Below are 24366 nucleotides of genomic sequence, written 5' to 3'. Positions count from 1 at the left end.
GAACAGAAGATTCTACCCTATCCACTACCCCTGCAACCACTAAACTTCATTCATCTACCCTACACACTACATCTGCACCCACTAAGGTTGACTGATCTCATGTGAAAAAGAGGTGGGAAAAATCATATTTGCCTGACTTTGGGGGAAATTTTCTATAGGTAAACAGGAGAGATTTCACAAAAACAAGAGAATTCTAGAAAGGACATTTCATAATCTACCTGAGGGTTCTAGTAGTTAAATCAGGTAAAACCTGGTGGCAGGGTCTTTTTAACCTATGTTTCCTGGTTATAATTGTTAAAATGACCATACCAATAATCTGAATAGTGGTCAAACCCAGAGATTTTAGCAGGACCATCTATCCATCTAATGTGTACTGTGGCCTCCTCAGTGGCAGCTGTCCAGGCAAAGAAGGATCACATGTGTTGTATTCAAAAATGCCCAATTCTTTGTTTTTACAAGAGAAGCGTCTGTTAAAAGATTATTTCCTTCTTTCCATAAATACAGCCATAATGGACCCAGTTCACACCATATCATACCTGCAGTGCTATTTATGCTGTTATAAATGACAGATGCGTAATAGAAGGAGTCAATGGGAACGGATGGACACTGGAAAGGCTTCTGTTTACCATGTGTTCAAGGAGTCCAAATAGGTAACTAGCGGTGATGCGAACATTAGTCTTCTATGTTAGGAGCCTCTACAGAGTGAATTGTAAAAGCTCGAAAAACTGGTGCATCATAATGAGCTAAACTGTCTGGGAAGATGATGGAGGGAACAGCAGTCAAACTTGTTATGGTCAATGGGATAGGATATAGGTGGGGAATGCAGGTGAGTATTGTCAGATGGAAAAGAGTGAAGAGAGGGTTTATACAAGTTGTAATCATTAGAGCTATAAGGTGACCATATACCGTACATAGCTGTCAGATTCCTTTTCCATCAGACTTACCAATATATATGTGTTCCAAATCATGACCTTACCCCTCTTGATGGCAGTTTGACATCTGCTATTAAGGGAAAGTCAGGAGACCTCCACATTTTAATAGTTGGTCTTAGCAAAATCAGCAAGTTGGGTTGACTTTATTTATCTACAGGATTTTTATCTTTTTGCAGGATTGTTTTTCAATGTCACCATAGCAGGGAAGAAGTCTTGCTTGTCACATCCATTTGTTTAGAATATATGAAATACTATTTAGTTTTTTCATTGAACAACTTGTTTAAAGAGATTATCCAGAAAAACACCCTAATTTCAAAAAAGCCTAGATGGGTTAAAAATAAAAGATCCAATATTTTCCTCATTGATCCCCCATCAGCGCGTCTCAATCTTGCTATTCATATGCTGTATACATTACTATTTTACTTTTTTCTTTGTCTTTCAGAACCATGTAAAGAAGACCTGAACTCTTGGAGACATTGAAAGGGAGCTTAGGTTCCATCTCTCTTCCTTCCCTTAATCCAACGCCATGGAACAGAAGAGATTTCAGAGGTGGACAGTGAAATCTTTCCTTTTCCACAGACAGGCAGCTTCTGTGGTCTTGCTGGTTTTGGCCATGCTGTCCTTGGAAATTCCTGGTGCTTCCCTCACCAACTCGTTTCATGCTGAGCAGAGAGACTGGACTTTTAGTCATCTCACTGTGCACAAGAGCACAGGGGCAGTATATGTAGGCGCAGTTAATCGAATCTACAAACTGTCAGGAAATTTGACGCTTCTGGTGTCCCATAACACTGGTCCTGGAGAGGACAATAAATCCTGCTATCCTCCTCAGAATGTTCAGCCATGTAGTGAACCTCGTACACTGACTAACAATGTGAATAAACTGTTAATTATTGACTATTCTGAAAACCGCCTGTTGGCATGTGGTAGTTTGTACCAGGGAGTATGTAAACTTCTGCGTTTGGATGACCTTTTTATACTGGTAGAACCTTCGCATAAGAAAGAGCACTACCTCTCTAGTGTCAATGAGACTGGTACAATGTACGGTGTGATTGTACACACTGAAGGTCAGGATGGCAAACTCTTCATTGGAACTGCAGTTGATGGCAAACAGGATTATTTTCCTACTCTTTCGAGTCGCAAGTTGCCTAGGGATCCAGAGTCATCTACCATGTTGGATTATGAGCTCTACAGTGACTTTGTGTCGTCCCTGATCAAGATTCCATCTGACACACTTGCTTTAGTGTCTCATTTTGATATTTTTTACATTTATGGTTTTGCCAGTGGCAACTATGTTTATTTCTTAACTGTACAACCGGAAACCCCTGAAGGTATTTCTAGTAATTCAGCAAATGACCTATTCTACACCTCTCGAATTGTGCGTTTATGCAAAAATGATCCGAAATTTCACTCTTATGTTTCCTTACCAATTGGATGCACAAAAAATGGCGTGGAGTACCGCTTACTGCAAGCTGCTTATCTAACGAAACCGGGTGCCACATTAGCAAGGTCTCTGAAAATATCTGTGCAGGATGATGTACTTTTTGCTATATTCTCTAAAGGCCAAAAGCAGTATCACAATCCACCTGATGACTCTACTCTCTGTGTCTTTCCCATCAAGACTATCAATGCTCTTATTAAGGAAAGACTACAGTCTTGTTATCAGGGAGAAGGAAATTTGGAGCTAAACTGGTTGCTAGGAAAGGATGTCCAGTGCACTAAAGCTGTAAGTAAATGTTTCTCTTTTATTTAGATAAAGTTCTTCTTTCATATATTGTTATTTGTGTTGTTGGATGTGACCAGCTTAGGATCTCAAGTAGGTTATTCTATTGGATCAATTAGGAAATTCAAAGGAAATTCATAGTTATACTGCTTGTCACTATCAACTACTAATAGCCTATTTTGAGGTAAATCCCGATCAAATCCTTTGCAGAATGCCTTAGGGGTTTACCCCAATGGTAATACCGCAGGCATCCTACAAGCAGTAGAAAACAAATATAATCTTTTTTAAGTTATATTTACTACCATGATTTGGCTGTGGACAATGGTTGGAACTTAAACTTTGCATTCATAGTTTGATATCCCCACCACAGTCCACAGCAATAAGTGACAGGTCACTAATTTGCTGCATATGAAAAATCTGCAATCTAGATTTTTTCTGCGTAGATTTTTTCACTGAGTATATTCTACTGCCATCCCAACTCTTCCCACACATACATCAGCTGTCTCCGGAGGGCACAGCAGTGCATGGAGGCCATTTTGCTCTGAAGACATACAGCTTTGCGGTGATGCTGTATAGGTGCTATTTTCCCCTTTACTATTTGTCAGCTTTCTACAGTCATGTATGCTGGGCGACATAGGGGTATGGAGTTCGTTCCCAGAAGCCAAACAAATAATTTCATGTTATTCCTCTTTTCAGATTTTATTTGATGTGATTAGAAGATTATATCAGCATATCCTTCAGCTCTTTTTTTTTCTTTGTAGAAAACCCTTAGCACCAGTGATGTTTTCTTAAAGCAAGCATGTCACCCAGTCTGTATTGTGTTAAGGATTGCGTTTCCTTGTCTGCCGTCAGTATCTCAGTTCATGAACTTTGGGAGAGGGATCACTCCGCTCTTATAAATATGATGATTACATTAAGCAGTTTAATGAAACCACAAGAATGTTAACTGTAAGTGGCGAGACTAGAGAGCATGGCCAGGACACTGCTCTCAGCTGATTTGGTTGGTCAGTCCAGAAGTCTTTTATTGTGTTTCTCTAAAGTGATAAGAGGTCTGTGTTCATCTAGTGCTGAATAGGTAACAAATCAGATTTACCTTATTAGATGGAAGGATATTTTGTGCTCAGGTATGTCATCTGCACATGAATGTGCCCAGAATCGGTCATGAAAAATGGGTGAGACTACAAACTACAGTCTAGGAATAATCAAAAGTTCTACAAAATCGTTCTCACTACGACAGACTTTTCTTTTTAATGGATTGGTAGCAATTTCCACTAAAATAACAGCCATAGGCACTGACCCATAAAAAGGTATTGCATTTAGTGCAGCCATATTCCAACCCTTAAAAGAAATCTTGTGCCACTGTCCACAGTGGATCTCCAGTAGAAAATCCCTGCTTACCCTCCACACAACTAACCACAACAATTTTATTGAAATCTCCTTTAATTTGTAGGAGTCCGGTGGGCAGAGCTATTGGTGACAGACAGCTAACAGCGTATGCTCATTCACACATGGAAGGGTGTCAGTCACTGAGTACCTTTTGGCACCATAGACTATTAGGGAGAGCATGGATCCAGCTGCAATGTGTTGATACCAGCTGCTCTGTTTATAGGATTTGCAATTAATGTAGAAAGGCTGATAATTTGGAAACATTTGAATATGAATATTTTTGTCTGCGTTGCTTAACATAGTAAATTAGCATATTTTGGGCAGTTTATGTGGGGACAGATGGAGTTTTATTCTAGTAAAGTCAATTAAATAAATTCCTTTTAAAAGAATATTTTTTTAAGAAAACAAGGAAAATTAGAGAAATGAAGTGAATTTTCCATAATCCTCTTTCAGTTCCAGTTAGCCAACTGTCGGCAACTAGAAAACAGGTTTTCCCAATTAGACAGCTACAAAGTCTGTATATATGTGTAAGTGTGGCAGGCAGTCTCCACCTAAACTGTTATTTTCTAGAGAGCATTTCTGACGCTATGCCAGAGGGATCTCCATGAATATGTTAGTTTGATATCAGTGACTATCTTGAAGGCATGTCCAAAGCACATGATTTATAGGGACAAGGTGGCCCTGAAATATCAGCCAACTTGCAATTGTATCCATTCATGTACATAAATGGCCTGAAAAGGAGATCTCCTTAAAGTGTAACTCCAATTTCAGAATGTTTTTACCAAATTGTCATATGTGATTAACCCTTTCAAAACAAACAGAAATATGCTCATATTTTGTTGCACTTTCCTTTCCATAGTTTAAGCATTTTCTGAGCTTCTTTTTAGAAATCCTTCTCCTCAGCAGTGAAGTGGGTAGAGACTCACCTCTTCCTGTCTGTATCCTAAACCTTAGTCAGTTATAAGCTGCCCTCACTCCTAATAATGCTTTGTGTTCTCTGACTAAGTAGCTGTAGTGAGAAGCAACTCAGGAGTAAATTCTCTGAGCTCTGTGTAGTGTGTACTTACTGGATCTATACAGTGACTAGCCTGGCACCTGGCAGAACATGCAATAAGTAGTAGAAAACCAGCATTGAAACAGTTACATGAAGATGTGTAGTCTGTTCTCTGTGAGCACTAAGGGTTAACTCCTTCCCTGTGGGGAGAGCAGAGAGTGAGGGGAGGGTTGCAGGAAGTTTTTGACACAGCTTCAGGTGAAGAGAGAGACAGATAAATATCCGAAGAATGATAAATGGAGGGACTGATAGGTAACAAGGGACACATTTTACCTCAGTTTACTGTGTAGGAGGTTCCTGCATCCATAGTTCTGCACAGACACAGTTCTCGTGCTAGCTACGCAAAGACAGCTTCACAGGACCTTCCCCTCTTCCCTTCAGAGTGAGCAGGGAGCAGCAGCCTTCCCCTTCAAAAATTAGAGTCTGGAGAATTTCTTGTGTATTATAGTAATGAATACTTAAAGGAAACCTACCACTTACAAGTGGTAGGTTTAGACACATATACATGGCATCAGCTCAGGGTGAGCTGGTGCCAGATCATATTTTTGTTAGGGGAACAAAGCCCCTATCGCCGTTTTATAAGTTATATTAACTTATAACTCGGCGCACCGCACTTGGGCACGGCGCACCATGCGCGTGCCCGTGCGTGCGCCGGATTCTAACGTGCTGGAGAGGCGGTGACGTCACCGATCTCCCCGGCACACGCGCGCCTGCGCAACTTAGCACGGGGAAACAGGCCGTGCCAAGTTGCGCAGGCGCGTGTGTGCCGGAGAGCTCGGTGACGTCACCGGCTCTCCAGCACTTTAGAATCCGGCGCACGCACGGGCACGCGCATGGTGCGCCGTGCCCAAGTGCGGTGCGCCGAGTTATAAGTTAATATAACTTATAAAACGGCGATAGGGGCTTTGTTCCCCTAACAAAAATATGCTCTGGCACCAGCTCACCCTGAGCTGGTGCCATGTATATGTGTCTAAACCTACCACTTTTAAGTGGTAGGTTTCCTTTAAGTAGCACAGCCAGGGGAGACAGCCATTACAGTTGCAGGCTGAGGAGAATAGAAAAGAAACTGCTAGAAATAGATATAGGCAAAGTTGTCCTACACCACAAGAGCTATTCAATTGTGGGGGAAAAAACTGAGTTGCACTTTAAATCCTCTGCGAGCTAAGTCCATAGCCTCTCATCAAGCCAAATCAGCCCCCTTGACTGCACTGACAAGTTGGAATAACATCGAAACAGCAATGTCCACACTTTGGTGTCTAGAGACTTACTGGTTTGACAACTATCCCACAACATGCCACAAATCTTCTTGAAAGTCAGACATTGATGTAGAGAACACTGCCATATGTTTGGAAAACATATTTGCATAATCCTTATCTAGAATCCCCAGTGAAGCATGCACGAGTTATAAGACCTGAAAAGTTGATCTCCATAAGGAGAATACATTTCTCCCTTGCTATTTTCTGGTAAGCCAAGCTACAACCCTTACAGGTTTGTCAGTCCTTAGCTTCTGTCTCATCTGTCAGTGCAGCCTTATTTGCTAAGTTATGTCCAATATATATTTATTATAAGCAGCTTTATTAATGCTGATGGTAGGTTTGCAAAATGCAGCAAACACCCACCTAGTATGGAGAGGACTCCGCACATGAGCCTTCTCCATACACCTGCAGCTGACATGCGATGTACTAATACAGTGATGGCGAACCTTTTAGAGACCGAGTGCCCAAACTACAACCAAGACCCACTTATTTATCGCAAAGTGCCAACACAGAAATTTCATTTGTGATTTATACTCCCTTTTCTGTCACAGCTTTCATTGATACCAGCACCCTGAGGACACCAATAAAGCAGATAATAGAAGAAATTTGGATGATCATTGTAGCTTCGCTCCAGGATCCCCTAAACAGGAAGAATTGTCAGGGACAGAGCAGGAGCTACAATGATAATCCAGATCTGTTCACACCTTTCCAATCCTCCAGTAGTCCCAGGTACCGCTGTCACTTTAAAATAGCTCTGTGCACAGCAAGTCCTGGGGTGTCTGGGACTGCAGGAAGATACCTGAAGTCATCTCTGGTGATGCCTGGGTTCCCACAGAAAGGGCTCTGAGTGCCACCTCTGGCACCCGTGCCATAGGTTAGCCACCACTGTACTAATACGTCACACATTGGCAAGGTTAAGGTCTGAGGGTTCCTTAAAGCTTGCACATGTCATGTCTTGCTGTTTGTTTTTATCTATGCTCAGTCCAGCCGGTAATGCAGAGGGTTTTTATTCAGACTACAAAGGACCACTTTGTAGTCTTAAAACTGTACAAGAAATATTCAATTCCCAACATTGTTTTGTTTTTCTAAAGAGAATATGTTACTAGTTATTACACCAGCTGGAATTGGCTACTTCCATCAGTGCTGTAGACATTTAGTGGCAGCATGCATTCTCCACCTGCCACTTCATTCATTTTTGATGCAATGGAACCCTTTTCTTTTGGAAGTCCCACTACTTGGATCCCCATCGCTCGCCAAGTTATCCCCTATATACATATATAGGTATATAGATATAGAAAGGAATAACTTGTGATTGGATGAACCACAAATATACATCCCATCTGTCCCAGGCAGCAGGTATATCCTTGGATGCTGCTAGAGTAAGATGCAATAGTGAAGCAGGGAGCAGTCCACTTCAGGTCATGACATTTTCCTGTGGGCCACAGAGGTGCACATTACAGCAGCATAAAGGGGACACAAAAATATGTATATGGGAATAAGTGAAGGAACAATATGAACAGGGATGTTACAAAGTTAACTGCCATTGATGGGCACTGTAAATGGGGAGCTTCTATAAAGGGGACAGTTATACGGTGCAATACACTATGTGGGAGACACTAATGAGGGTATTGGGGTTAGGCTTTTCTGTGTTATGTTCAATCTCCTGGAAAACAGGTTGGTTATGGTTTGTGGCTCTGAATCCTTCTGATAATTTCCCTTTAATCCACTAATTATGGTAGTACTGGCATCAATCTGATGAAATATTTCTTTGTGTCCCCTTGGAACTAAAAAGGACCTTTATATGCCCTGAAGGGAGGTAAGTTTTCCCCAGTGGCTTATTCCTCTTACCCTATTAAAAACACATGCACTCATGGCGCATTTGATGTCTGGCTGACCATTGGCATGTGTCAGTGAATAAACATTCGGCCATGTTCTATATCACCAAGGCCTTTCCTTTTTTCTTAAGGGAAAGAATCTGTCACCAGAGACATCTTTATCTCCTCTCCCCATTTTATACATGTAACTGAGATGGGTATGAAGACTACATGAGGAATAGTTATTGAAGGTGTATCTCCATTATAAGAAGCACTTCAGTAAATGGAAGGATAAAAATGCTAGAGAAGTCTATTGCCCAATGTGGCTAAAAACATGATTGTATAAATAATATGATGACATCACATTCCCTAATATGCTTGTAGATTGAAGAAAAATGTATGGCCATTTTAAAGAAGTGTTGGCCTCGTTGGTATCCGACCTATGGTGTCGCATTTGTATTCCTCTAGTCAGCAAAGCAGTAGATTGTAATCAATACATGAATTAGTGAACCAGCGGCTCGTAGTATTTCTCCATCCGCTGACATTCAGAGAAGCAGCAGGGAGGACATGCTCTCCCCCATATCCTGTACTCTGTTAGATACATCAAACTTAGCACCTGTCTCACCCAGAAAACACAGACAGAGATTTAAAGTGACACTATGGATGTTTCCTCGTCATGCTTTCAGCAACCCTGACATAATGGGCATCATCCTGACGGTTTACAGGCAGCTCTACTTACAATTCCCCTGACAGACTTTTTAATGTATTTTGGAGATTTAGCCTTTTTTTTAATAGACGACATATTTTCCAGGCTTTGGATTTAGTTGAGTTTACCTGAGCCACTGAATGGCTCAGATTGACTACTTTGTGGTTTGTTTTCTACTGCAGACAATGCTTGTTTGGACATGTTTGTTAGTTTTGTTTCTGATCACTTGGTATCTTGTCTGACATAGGCACTTTTTGGGGGGTCATTTATCTTTGTTTTTCTTCCTGCTTTTTTGAGACATTTTTTGACGCATTGCAATTTTTGTCCACCGGACATTTGTTTTCTTAAGTAAGACACATTTATCTTCTATTCCAGCTGTGCTAAATGTCCCAAATTACATTTATAATACCAAATTGTCTCAAATTTGCAACATTTTTGGTGCAAAAAACACCAAATTAAACCATACTGAAGGAAAACTTAGAAAATGGAAAGAAGTGACTTGAGACATTTGCGTGACAAAGAGATCTGAAAAAAAAAAACATTGAACACAAGGAAAAAGTAATATTGATAAATTACCAAATAAGCCGACAGTAAAAACACAAAACACAAAAACTTGCCAAAACAAGCAGAGATAAGATAAATGACCCCCTTTAAGTACTAGATACTTTCCCAAATTTTTCATTTCAGAAATTAATAGTGCAAGTAAAGCAACTTCACTTTATCATTTTTCTGCTTTTTCCTCCAGTAGTGAGCAGTGTATCTAAAATAATTCTAAAGTCAGTCCATCAGTCCATTTCAGGCAGAAAGAATGATAACTTTAACTTTCCACACATAGGGAATATTTCACTTGATGATTCAGCTCTGTAAGATGTTTAGACTATACAGGGACTGTATAAAGTGTCAAGTCATTTTCAGACATTCTCAGCTATCAGTGAAGAACAGGAAAGAAAGCTAATTAATACAAACTGCTTAATGTAAATCTACCATCAAAATCTATCATGGGTAAACCAGGGACACTTACTCATAGATCCAGGTGCTGTGACTGTAGTAATTTTCTTATATTTGTTATCCATGGCCTCCTTCCTTCTAAAATCAACTTTTTAAATTATGCTAATAAGCTTGAAGGGCTACTGGGACGTTGCCCATAGCCCCTCCATGCTGTAGATAGATTCACAGGCTGTTATAATTCCTCGCCCTGCCCATTGTTAACAAATGTACAAATATTACCAAAGCCACAGTGCCTGGATCTATGGAAGACATAGCTGGCGCTTTGTGAGCACTCCCACCCGCCGTGGCTTAGACCTCCTGATGTATGGATCGGGCAGCTGCGACAGCAGGCACAACTACTGCAGGCCAGGATGTTTACAGGCTTTAATGATTCTGCCCGTGCCCCTACATACCCCCTCCACGCTCGCATGGCATGAAGGTTGTGTAGTCGCAAGAATTATCACAATTTCTTGCAATGCGCAAGATCATTTAGAAAATGTTGTCAAAAATTTTGTTTAAAAACTGTATCGGAGACCTGAGTTTATACAGACGCTGCTACAGCTTTAAGAACATAGTGGGAAGAGATGTGGGTTGGCATTCATCATCTCCTTTTTCCAAACCAGTTGGTTTTGTAACAGCTATACCTACTCTCGTATGCCGTATTTTAAAAAGATTGATAAAGAAGAAGCCATTTTTTACATCTTCAAGTGACTGCTTGCTCTTTGTGTGATGGTGAAATGCACGTTTTAAACTTGTTTTTTTTTTAACTGATGGGCCCCATCACTGCCGCCTCCATGACCTCCATGCAGTTGCATTGTTTACATTTTGGCTTAACCCCTAGGCGCACCACGACGTTATAGTACGTCCCCGGGGCTAGATGCTTAGCGTACCGGGACGTAGTATAACGTCCAGCTTCTGGGACCGGCTCACGAACGGAGCCGGTACCAGAAGCAGCGGGTGATCACGGGTGTTAACCCCTTACACGCCGCGGTCAAGCATGACCGCGGCGTGTAAGGGTGTTCCTGCTGTGGATCGGATCCCCCGTGCCGCTTACCGGGGGATCCGATCCTCTTCCGGGCAGCTCCGAGGACTGGCATGTGCCCCGGAGCTGCCCGGTCTCCATGGCAGCCAGACCCCTTCCGGGTCTGACTGCAAACTGTCTGAGCATGCGCAAGCTTGCTCAGACAGTTTACACTGCTCTACAATAAAATAGTATTGTAGAGCAGTGTATTGGACTTAAACCAGTGATCAGAGCATCACTGGTTTAAGTTCAAGTATGTAGAAGTAAAATTATGCAAAAACACTTAACACTACACATTATAATAAATAAAAAAATAAATACATAAAAATATAAGCCCCTAAAATGTCACTTTCCCATAAAAAAACTTAATAAAGTATAAAAAACATAAAAACACAAAAAACCCCCGCATGTTTGGTATTGCCGCGTCCGTAACAATCTGCATAATAAAACAGAATTGTTACTGGACCCGCACGGTAAACGCCGGAGGAAAAAAACGCAAAAAACGTTCCGAAAAAAGATCTTTTTTAATTAATTTAAAAAATTTTAAAAATTTTATGCACTCTAAAATAAGCCCACTAAAAAGAACAACTGTTCTCGCAAAAAATAAGCCCCTAACAAGATTTGTCAGCCAAAAAATAAAAAAGTTATGCATATAAAAAGATGGTGATGCTAAAATGAATAAGATTGTCTCCAAATTAGTTTTTATTCAGTACAATTGAATAAAATACACAAAACCCCCACATATTTGGTATCCCTGCGTCCGTAACAATCTGTATAATAAAACAGAATTGTTATTAGATCCGCAAAGTGAACCCCGTAAAAAACAACCTAAAAAAAACGCTCTCTGAAAAAGATGATTTTTTATTAAAGCCCTTTAAAAATGCTCTAAAAAAAGTGATTTTAAAAAGTTACGCAATCTAAAATAAGACCACTAAAAAGAGCTATCATTCTTGCAAAAAATAAGCCCTTAAACAGATTTGTGAGGTGAAAAATAAAAAAGTTATGCATATGAAAGACAGTGATGCTAAAATTAACAACAATTTTGCCAAATTACTTTTTATTCAGTAAAAATGGTAAAAAATAAAAAATATATATAAATGAAGTATATTCATAATCGTGGCGACCCATAGAATAAAAATAATATACTATTTTTATGGTATGGTTAAGGGCCAAAAAAAAACCACATAAAAATTTTCCTAAAAATTGATGATTTTCATTTCCTCCACCAACAAAGAGTTAATTAAATCTCACCAATTAGCTGTAGATGCCCCAAAATTACATACCAGAAAAGTGCATCTCATGTGGCAAAAGAAATAAGCCCCTATAGGTCGTCATTAAAAAAAAGAAAGCCTGTACAATGTGACATAGCAAATCTGATTTGGATGGCGCCTCCTTCCCTTCTATGCCCGGCCGTGCGCCCATACAGCAGGTTACCAGCACATATGGGGTATCCGTGTACTCGGGAGAAATTGGGTATCAAACTTTGTGGAGCCTTTTTTAATTTAATCCATTTTAAATGTTTAATTTTCCACCCAAAATAGGTGTACTGTGAAAAAATATTACAATTTGCAGACTCCACCTCCGTTTTGTTTTAACCCCTATAAAACACGTAAAGGGTTAACAAACTTCTTAAAAGTAGTTTTTCATACGTTGAGGGGTGTAGTTTCCACAATGGGGTAATTTATGAGTCTCGCTATTATTTAGGCCTCTCAGTGTCAATTAGAAGTTGAGCAGGTCCATCTAAGTACGGGTTTTGGCGATTTTACAAAAAATGTGAAAAATGGCACCCAAATTCTGAGCCTCATAACATTCTAGTAAAATATGTGGAATCTTAAAAAACCATGCCAACATAAAGCAGACATTTGGGAAATGTAAGATATGAATTTATTTGGGAGCTTTGACTATCTGCATCAAAAGTAGAGAATTTAGAACGTTGAAAATAAAGAATTGTTCAAAATTTTTGCCAAATTTTGTTTTTTTTCATAACTAAACGCAAAAGATTTCATCCAAATTTTTAAACTATTTTGAAGTACAATGTGTCACGAGGAAATGATCTCAAAATCCCCTGGATATCTCATAGCGTTCCCACTCTATAACCACTTATAGTGACACAGGCCAGATTTGAAAAATGGGGCCGCGTCCTTTAGGCCAAAAGATGCTGAGTCCCCTAGGGGTTAATCTACTTCTGATCACAAAAATCTGAAAACCTGAACAAATCTGAGAAAATGCACCCAGTGACGTCATTGACACAGTTAAGTGTTGTATACCCAGTACATCTGGTCACATGTGTTTCATTAATGTGCTAAGCCTTGGTTTTCTTTGTTTGAGATGGTGTATTCCCTAGTATGTACTCGACTTAGAAAATACTTGATTCACTAAAAAGACTAATGATTGCAGATTGACGTTTTGGTCTTGGCTGCAATTGAGTCTAATTTAAAGAGGAAACAGTGTTTCTGCAACTTATTAGTTAAAACACTGTCATCAATCTCATCTAATTGAAAGAGTTTTAGTGCATTATGTGGTGTGACTGCAGGAACAGCACCTGATGCTGTATCTGTGGGCATCCTAAGTGGCAGACTTCCTGATAACTACGCTTGACTTCATTATAATATCCCTACTTGTGAGCTTTTCCAAGACGGGATCCTGCAGGGAGCCCGAAGAGTATAAGATGTTTATTCTTTTAATACATCCCATGCCATATATAAACTTTTCACAATCCTGGACAACTCCTTTAAACTGAGCCTTTGTATACGTGTAGAAGGTGAATATATGTTCTTTGATATTTTTTGTCATATTTTTATCATAGATACCAGAGATCCATTTATAAAAAAGCCCTAATACAAAATAACCCCTTTAAATAGACAATAACTTTTTAATCAGAAAGAAGAGAAATAAAGATGCCAGAAAGTAAAGATTACAAGTCATTTAAAGGGGTTGGCCACTTGTTAACAAATCTCTTCCATTAGACATGTCTCTGCATATATATGAACCTGTGTCTTTGCCTCCTTTGAGAGCTTTGGCATTTCCCTGTCCCACTGTGTCTCTCTTTTCACTGTCGGGGGGGGGGGGTATAATGATTTGTAACTCTGCTGTTTCAGCTCTTCCTGTTCAGCAGAACCGAAGGAATCATGGAGAGTCTACACATAATACAAAAATAAGTACATTGGATGAACACTTAATGAACAGTTAGGGATTATTATTAAGGCAATAAAAACATACGGGCAATTTATATAAAAGAGTGGCCAACCCCTTTAATGAACATTTATCCCCCTCACATACACAAACTGGACTACTGATGTCTATGACTTTTGATATGCTCTAAAACCAAGAAGCGTTAAATGGACATTCATGCTTTTCTTTCAAACAATATCCATCTATCTGCCTATCTATAAAAATTACAAGTCCAGCAGCACCATGGCAAAAGCAAAAATCATTGTGGGTGCAAATCCCAATCTAGTCTTGACACACCAGGCATATATATTCCAAAGAAAATATGTGCCTCCAAACTCCAAAATTAGTGCAAAAAAACTGTGGGTACTTCATTTACCCAAGTGCAACATTTCAGACCCAATTCAGGATCCTTTCTCGTTTTTTAACCCTAATTTTGGAGTCTCATTTTCTTTGGTATATTATATATATTATATATATAGGCGGACACCTCTGCCCACTGTGACCTCTGGTGAAGCTCTCTGGATGCTTTCCTTTAGTCCCAGATTGCAATAATCTGCTGTAAGGTGTCTGTAATGAAGCTTTATTGATAATCCTTGGTCTCATTACAGCAAAAAATTTTGAAACTCCAATTGGGGCAAAAAAAAAAATGTTTGTCTGGAACTACAATTATAAAATATACAGTTTCGACTTACATACAAATTCAACTTCAGAACAAACCTATGGAACCTTTTTGTACGTAACACGGGGACTGCCTGCATTTATATAAACTTCTAGTCCTGCCCTTAATCTGGACTAGATAAAGGGGTGCTCTTCTCAAAAAGGTTTTACTATATCTAGAAAAATGTATCTATCTAAGATAACTGTATTATATATGACAATATAAGACACAGGTTTATAGATACTGCACAATGAAGTGCCTAGACAAATACCCATACAGCAGCTACTATGATAGTGACTTAAGGTCACCATATACCGTAGACAGTATTGTATTTAATGATGATATCCCACTTTCCCTGGTCATCTGCTGTTGGGGAAGAGTAGGAAGAGAACGATTCACAAAAGATGGTCATCTGGTCCTCCAAAACTCAGACAGCTTGGCTATTAACAGGTAAATTATATTATTATTTACAAATCATTCATTTCTCCTATCTTTTTCAGCCGGTTCCCATTGATGACAATTTTTGCGGTTTGGATATTAACCAGCCTTTGGGAGGACTAAACTTGGTTGAAGGAGTTACACTTTATACAGAAAGCAGAGACAGGATGACATCTCTGGCTTCCTACGTCTACAACAACTACAGTGTTGTCTTTGTTGGGACCAAAAGTGGCAGAATTAAAAAGGTAAGACTCTTATAGTTTAAGAAAGGTAAAATATCTCAAATTTATAGCAAGATTTTTCAGAAAACCCTGATGAGACTCTTATTAGAGACATTAGGTGTCCTAACCTACCAGTCATCCTGTGTGTTGCTGGAATAATCTGGGATCTCCTTGTTTCCTCTCTTGCAATGATTTTGACTTTTGTCTTAGAAATCCTGCTCTTAATCATATCTATAAAGCGAGCGTGCAATTGTTAACGTTTTGTGACAAAATATTTAATATTGTGCTTTGGTATATAAATGACCCACAGGTTGAATAGATGAAAGTAGCATATATTTATTCTATCTTAATGATTGAATTCATTATGCAGGAGACATGTAGCATGTTATAATAATACATTAAAAGCCAAAGTATTAAGTAGAACAAATGGATAAAAATGGAAAGTCAAGAAAATTGAAGGCTCTGTACAACACAATGCAGAACAGTTAAGGAAAGTGAACTTTACCATTACATGTCTGTAGACTAATGTTCTACTACCTTGTACTTATGCATGTATTTATGTGAGTACTTGAACATTAATCCAGAGAGGGGCATGCGGAGCTTTAGAAAAGCAAACTTTCCTGTAGAGAAATGAGAATAAAAACATCAAGTAAATTATAACTCAAGGCGCCTTGAGCCGCTGACCAGAAGAGCTTGAAGTCTAATTGGTATAATGGGAGGCATACAGACATGCTAGGAGCAAGTGTATTTATTATAAGTGCAAGTCAAGCGCATCCCGAGTCAATAGAAAAGGCATTAATAATTGAAACTCAGGGCTAGTTTCAGAAGGTGTATTTGCTTTTGAGTTTTAAAAAATGGAAAAGGAAGTTTGTCAAAAAGGAAGGTTGGCTAAGTGGAAGAGAGTGTCCTAGTTGTAAGCAGTAAAGGATAAAAGCTAAACTAAGAGGAATCTGGTAGAAAACCAATAGAAACAGAATGACGGTTTAACGCAAGTGATGTCGTTTCTAGGCAGATTATTAGCAACAGATCAGAAGTCCATGGAGCAGGTGAATACATTAACATGAGGAATTTTTTCCAGAATTTTCTTCCGTATTTCAGTGACTGGCAAAGACGTTTCAGCCTTTCACAAGATTTAAGCCAAAACTGTAAAAATGTTTTCATAGCACAGCAAGGTTGGATGTGAAAGTTATTGCTGGTTCTTCTTATATGCTAGCTCATTTTTCCAGCCTTTTGTATTGCCAAATACATGTTTCAAGAGCGGTCCCAACTAGTGTTGATGTGAAGCACTGGAGAAAGCCTTTTGGATCAGCCTCTGCTTACTAATGTAGTCTAATATTGGATTACAGCTATGGCTTACAATATAAATGTGAACACGATGAGCTGAGTAGGATGCTAGTATAGCTATAATTTGCATATTTTAAGAATTGGACAGACCAATTTATATTGATATTTTCAGTTACATCGTATCCTCATTAGATCCAAAGACCAAAGAAGACCAAACTGTACACTGCTTGTAAGGTTATGGTTTTTAAAATTGATTTCTGACCAATAAGAACAATCTTGGTGCTAAATGTATCCACTTATATTGTTTTCTTTTAAGATTTATTAACCTTTTGTACTGGTTATACATAAATTGTATTCACTTTTATTGCCCTACAAATAACAGACTCTGGTATTCTTTGGTAGCTTTGGTAGACTATATAAAAAAAGATGAAATATCACTTTGTTTATGTTATGTTTTTTTTTACCTGACACAATAGCAGTTTAATCCAGTTAAGTGACTAAAGGGTTAACATCTGTAAATTCAACATGGTCGCCAGCTCATTGGACTGACTCATTAGGGTTTAGCTTCTGCATGTCCAAAGCAAAGGCTTAGCAGACAGATACGTCTGAACACTAGGTCAACCACTTGCTGCTTGACACTAGAGAGAGCCCCCGGGGCTACGTAACAGCATTTGTTTGTAGCTATTACTTTGATGAATCATGAAAGGCATCATTCCTTTCTGTTGCCATCACAGAAGGGACTGATGCCAAGGGCTACGGCGCATAGGACAATAATTGCCAAACAGATCCTTGCCTGTCTGCTATTGGATTGCCTTCTCTTATGCTTCTAAAGGACCCAGCTCTTTACTTAAATATCTAAAGAGGTTTAGAAGTTGTTTTAAGAAGTAAACATCTGTTATCGCTCAGGATCTTCTACTTCCAAAATATGAATAGTGTATTAGAAACGGTATATCTGAGCTAATATGTAGTGGAATCAGTTTTTGGCATAGGTGGGACCCTACCTGTTTAATTGAACATACCCTTGTCTATGTGGGTCTGACAGCCAACAAATTAGTGTCAATAAGATTTTACTGTCAAAGCCATTAGCAATGTACATGTGAGACATGTTCTATTGTAAAACTAACATATCACTTAACTCCTTAATCCCTCCAGAGTATCAACTCTTAAGATGTCTGACATATTTACAGATGTGTCCTCCCTTACCTTTCCTACATTCACACAACCGTTTTTGGTGGCTGAAAGTGGCCTCACAAACTGAGGCAAGCCCACAGCCACCATTGACTAAAATAATGGTGCACACCTTGACAGGCACAGCCTCCCGGATGCCTATGGAGATGGGAGGGGTGAGGCGTACTCACCCCTTCCATCTGCAACGGCCGTAACTTCCCCTGGTTTTGGTCCTGTTTTAAGCACATGTTTGTGTACACATAGCCACAGTTTGTTATGTTTTTTTTACTATTCATAGCTGGTCATCTCATGGAACTCCCTTCAGAATATCTTGAGGCAGGAAGAAAGGTGAAGAAACTATTCCATCAAGGAAGTCGCAATCGTTTTATAATCCTACAACACATTTTTTCCATGTACCATTCCTACTATGTCTTTCTTTATTACTTGAATGGCAATTCTAAGTGACCATTTGACGACTGTATCGAATATATACAACCTGTCATACACAGTAATAGAATAATACATACATAATACATACATAAAACTGCACCTAAAACCACCTCAAAACTGATTGCGATGCAGTTTTAACTGAATGAAGTGTAAATCCTGACTTCAATGTGAACAAAAGCAGAAGATCAAGAAGGAACTTTTGTCGGGAGGCTGGATTTGGTGAAGTCCAACTCCTTCCTCCATGTGGTTGTGAAGGATGAGGGTGCACAGGTTTGTCCTTAGTCAGCCGCCAGTTCACCTTTGCCGGTTTATCTGTCCTTTGTGCCGGCTTTCCTCATTGAATGTCTACGGCTATAGAAATGCTGCCTTATAAGCGTGCATAGGGTGAGGCTGCATTTAAAGAAGGTTAAAGCAAACAGCTTGTTGCTGCATGTTAGGTATTTAACACGAAGTGAAAATGCTCCACATTAATTATGTAGGATTATAGAAAGAACATTCTTTCCGGCACGGTTTTTAATCCCCGATGCTAGCTGTACAGCAGAGGCCTTTTAAATGCCTGGCTTTGATGTGTAGTAAATCCATTGCTTTTTTCAGTCTTCTCTTCCCTTTGTAGGGAATTGAATCTCAGTAGAAAGAGCATTTTCTGATCTGTTGCTGCCAGCCTGGTGCAAGAAAATAAAGAGTACCTGAATGTGTACCTGCTCTCCCTGGAATAAATGTGTTCTAGCTGGTGAAATGTGTGGGTTGTTTTTTTTTTTTTTTTGTAGGGGTGGACTGGTTTGGAAGATGTTTTGCCTAAATTCTAGTAGCTACCAATTTATATAAAAATAAATATTGCCTCCAGCCACCTCCGTACCAAATATTGTTTACCTCTCAGCCATTTCAGCCATTTTGGCTTGTCCTTTTTCTTTCATTTTTGAGACTTTTCATGGCTTGTGCTCATTTGCGACTTTTTTTTTTTTTAGCTAAGACAATCTTCCTTCATAGTTCACAATTGTCTAGTTTTCTACAGTGTTCCCTGAGTTATCACCTGAATCCAGATGTAAAAATTGCAACTTTTTAAAAAGTCACAAATTTTGGCGCAAATCTACGGCTGCCCCTGACGTGGAAATTAACTTAGAACTGATGGCAACTTTTGGAGATTTTTTGCAACTTTTATTTTAAAACGTCGCAAATTCACTAGAGACCAAACACCACGTGTATCAATGAGGAAAACTGCTAACATACATCTGAACAGAAAAGCTAAAAAAAAGTCCCCTTTGACCCAGACTGACAAAACAAGTATGTAAATAAAAAGTGCCTGTTTTACATATGCTGGGCTGGTATCATTGGCATCCCTGTTCACAAAAATTTCCTATGCAGATGTAAATGTAAATTAAATAATGCGATCTCTTTTTAGGACCAATAGGGGAAAGGATTTCCGTGTATTGTAGTAGAGTATACATTGTAGAACCCCAATGGTTCCCTGGCTTTGCAGAGTGTATAGCTGATGTGCCTATTGCTCTGGCAGAATTTGTGTCACCATGTTGTGACTACCTAAAGCTCTTATTGGCAATCACTTGGGCTTTTAGCTGAAAAACCAGTAAGTCTGCCAATGGTTCTGCACATGGATAGGCAGAATATTTCGGAAGGGATAACCCATTTATAGTTGTGTGTCAGATCTGATCATTTATTAAAGGATCCATCAGCAGTAGTATAAGTCTTGCATTGGTATTTCTACCATTGATTTCAGTTTGAACTGCAGCAAATCTGCACAAGAATTAGACACAAATTTTCCTTACCATATCAACAATGTGCCAATTACCTCTTTCCATGGATGAGCTGTGAATTGTCAAAGTATTTAACTGTAGAATCTGCAAAGCAAATTCCATGTCAAATCCAGCACGTGTGAGCCTGGGTGAACAATATCTTATTTTGTTGTTGAAGACCAAAGGAATTTGGATAAGAGGGTCTTCTGCAAAAGCAATGCTATGAGTTATGTACACCATGAAGACTCTGTTACAGTCTATTGTATGAGGAACATATAAGGATATGGCATAGCTTACATGTGTTATAACATGATCTGAGTATTAGAAGCAATAGAAGCAATTGAAATAGATATTCTATGTGTGAATCAGAATGCTATTACAAGGCAGTACCACCAGTATAGACATGCCCTTAGTATATTGTCATGAAGGCTGTATATCTGTGTCTCCTGATCTTTCCAGCCTGGGAAAACAAGTAAAGGGGAAGTAGATGGTTAGTCATCATGAGACTGTCCAAGCACAGCCCCAGAGCAAACACCCAAGCTCTCTCTCTGGGTGACACAAGAAGAGGAAGCCAGAGGTTGCCCTCTCCTGTATTCGGATGTGGCTGCATCCGGGTGGCTGACCAACTTGTCAGTGTGGAATGCTGAGCTTATTCCTGAGTCCCTTCTGCTGCCAGGTTCACTTTACATATCAGACTCGCTAAGCCGAGCAGTGACTTGTAGAGCTCCTGGCTGCAGCACTACTAGCTCACCGGCTTGGTCCTGTCATCCGAGATCTGAAGTGTAACTATTTGGTTAATACTGAATCATTATTGTAATATCCTGAGGCTGCGACATACTGGATAGACAATGCGGCCAAAACCTGTAGGTTTAAATGTAGGATTAAAACAGCATGCAAAGAAAAATCTGTAAATCAAAGAGAAAAATCCCAGTGCTTTGAACCAGATTCAGATTCTTTGATAGAGCAAGTTCAAAGATACATCAGCAGCATTGGTCCTGGAGTGAGAAAAGTTCATCGTATTTATGAGACAGGATATTATCTGTGCAGATCACATGTATGGATTTCCACAACATGCCACTGGGCTCTTTATGTTTTCGCTTTTCTATACTTTTATTTTGCAATGTAACTGTTTGTATTCACCTTGGCAGTGAGGGCTTGTCAAGCTGTTACAATTTAATAATATAAATATAATTCGTCATAATTCAATTTGCCAGTGTTTTTACTAGCTAGCCATTGGCCACAGAATTCAGTGACACACATGGCTGACCATAACCATACATCTCAAATACCTCCCCACACATAATTTCCAGTCTAAAGCCCATTCACATAACCTCCAAGATGTCTCCCATGCGTCGGCCATACTCACAAACTGGTTTCTTGGATTCTTCCCTGTCTCTGTGTTGTATTCCAATCTGTAAGTTACAAGGCTCAAGTTTCTAGTACAGTGCACTGCTTATAAAAATAACTCTTTACTGTCTCTGCTAATTACACTATCAACCTGTTGTAAATACTGGATAAATATACCCTAGCAGACAGGGATATTGTACTGCGTATACTACCTTATGAAATACTGGTCAGCAAGAAAGTTTTTTCTGATAAACACCACAATTGCTTCCAGAATGAGTAGTTTACTTCTTTTAATTCTACAGAGCTCATAAAGCATCTCATTTCATGGGATAGTATTTAGATGGCAGAAGGTTTTATCTGTGGAAATCTGTGAACTAGAGAGTTGATCGCATATTGCAGAAAATTGAATTTAATGATCAGATACCGGTATTTATTTTTTTCCAGGCTTTCTGGTATTTATACTGAATTGACCCCATCATGCAGGTCATGGGTGCAGGTCCCAGCTCATGGACCATCAATGGTGCAAATGACTTATTAGAAAAGGTTATATTTTTTATGTATATTTTTGTTTGCTGTACCCTATGAGCAAGATAATGGTACTCTGGTATTGATTGCTTAAGGGAACAACTTTCAAAAATTTAGAGACCTCATATCAGACCTTCATATTAAGAGCATGTATGCTTGGTGAAGATGTGTATGTCTGTGTTTATGGTGTTGAGATAAATCAACAATGCTTAACACCTAACATATTTAAGGGTTTGGTCACTTTACCTCATGTTTTTTTGTTACCAATATACATCTATTTAAAGTTCTGCACCACTTTCTTGCTAGATAAAGTCCCTGGTTCAGAAATGTCTTTTACCTCATTAGCCAGACATTCCTGTTCATAAAATGGCCACAGATGGAGGGTCATGTGATCTGTAACTTTCCCTTGCCAATTGTCCTTCCAAGACCTTATGACAGAATTAATGAATACAAGCTTAAGGTCATAGAAGGGAGCGATTGGTCGGGGACAGTTAGGTTCACGTAACTCTCCATCTATGCCTATTTTATGGACAGGAGGGCCTCACTTTACATATCAAGAAAGTGGTGCAGTACCTTTTATAGTTATATAGTGATAAATTACCTAATATCCTGTCCCCCACACATTTACAATTAACATGAAGTGGCCAACCCATTTAAGTTGTACCTTAAATATCTACTAGGTGTAGATATTATTTTATTCTGAATAAGTCAAAAGGCTAGACCTTTAGGTATCCTTTTATACAGCTGTCACTTTGTAATGGAAGCCTATTAGGACCCATTGAGACAGCTACTTGTATTTTAGGATGGCCATATGAAGCCCAAGAGGATTACAGTAAATGTTACATGATGAAAATAACCTTATCATAGTTCAGACTATAACTAACTTGATTATTGTATCTGAAATGATAAAGCTAAAATATAATGCATTTGGAAGGATGAGAGAAGAAAAAATATAATTATTTTAGAAAAATTACCGAATAATTGATTCCAGATGTGCTTTTTATATGAAGAGCGCATCTTGCAATAAAAATGAAATAGTGTTGGCATAAAGAAATGTGATTTCAAATGCTCAAGCCTTCAGGCATCTTTAAGTAGTAAAATGTGCAGTCTTAGCTTACGGAACATTGAAAGATCCAGTTTGGTTTCATCCCGATGGAAAAACTGTAATTATTACTAACTACTTTCTGTCTGACAGTTCAAGGAATATTTAGAGAAATATTTTAAATTAACATTTTTCCAATGGAACACCATGGAATTTCAATGCCTTTTAGTGTAAGCCAAGTCAAGGCAATAGGGTGAGCTGCAATAAAACGCACAGCTAAAATACTAGGTCTGACACTGTGGTTGATAAGCAGTGTAAAGACATCCTACCACTACAGAATTCTAAAACAACTTGGTGTCAGACTTTTACTGATATAACGGTAGGTCCTCAATATTATAGTCCTGAAAAACCTCCTTACAGCTCATAGTTCAACCACCCCCCCATCAGCTTTTTCAACAGGTCAGGGAAAAGCACCAATCAATAAACAATGAAGGGCATTTGGCAGTTTCTAGAGCAAACCCTTTAAACAGCTGATTCGCTTAATATGATGTATACTAATGATAAACCCTACATTTTTATCACTTTTCATTGCTGTACATGTCACTTTACATTAGACCTCATGCCATCACCCTAAATGGTGGCCTTTAGCTAGCCCCATAAACACCACTCCCCCCCCCCCTATGATCTCCACGCAGCCAAAGCGGTTTGTACGTGGTAGATGTGCATGTAGCCTTAGTATGTGAGACCATGCAGCTATTCTTAGGGCTATAAATGGGGTGGCTGCATCACTTTTACCCCGTTCACTAGCAGCTGCAAGTTTAGGGACAATTAGAGAAGCAGTTGGTACTCATGGAATGAAATGGCAGCCCATGGTCTGCCCTGTTTAGCCAAAGTCAAATAGGCCCTCTACTAGTACAGAATCTACAAACACAATGCACAGAAATACCCAAGTACTGAAGTTTATTTCATGAGCAATCACTTTGACCCCCTCTTTTGGAGTGAATACATTTTATAACATAAAAACAGTGATGTATAAGTGCATGGTGGTCATGGTGATAAAAAAATTAGGTGTTTTTGGAATGCTTTGATAAGGGTTAAATGGTCCAGACCTTTTTATATTTGCACCTCCCAGTGGGAGCCCTAGTAGGTGGTAAGAAAATCTATATTTACGTTCACAACAATATGGCTGAAGCAAAACAAAAGACTGTTATGTTTGTGTATTCTTTCAGTTTCCATACTCTGTGTAGGCTTTTTTCCTTCTTTTTTTAATCATATAAACCATGACGGCATCACTAATAAATGTTGACATTAAGAATTGATTTTAGGCAAGAGCAAACTGAAAATAAGAAGCTACCATTCCATAACGGGAAATGACTAATGTAATGAATTATTGGATTGATGATTGAGTTGCTTAGATGTCATTTTTGCATCCTGCATAA

At 39.0% G+C, this 24366-nt stretch overlaps 1 protein-coding gene across 2 annotated transcripts in view; it reads left to right on the top strand.

The window, feature by feature from the left end:
* Positions 1 to 24366, top strand: part of PLXNA2 (plexin A2) — a 210301-nt gene that overhangs the window by 35151 nt on the left and 150784 nt on the right. For both annotated transcript variants that reach the window (XM_072137479.1, XM_072137480.1), the window contains exons 2-3: positions 1375 to 2655; positions 15206 to 15388. In XM_072137479.1, coding sequence (XP_071993580.1) covers positions 1459 to 2655; positions 15206 to 15388 — 1380 coding nt within the window. In that variant the 5' untranslated portion in view covers positions 1375 to 1458. The remainder of the gene's footprint in view (positions 1 to 1374; positions 2656 to 15205; positions 15389 to 24366) is intronic.

The sequence above is a fragment of the Engystomops pustulosus genome, chromosome 2 (assembly GCF_040894005.1).
Source record: "Engystomops pustulosus chromosome 2, aEngPut4.maternal, whole genome shotgun sequence".
Lineage (NCBI taxonomy): Eukaryota > Metazoa > Chordata > Amphibia > Anura > Leptodactylidae > Engystomops > Engystomops pustulosus.
Note: the sequence above shows the minus strand (reverse complement) of the source record. Positions and strands in the feature narration are given on the sequence as shown.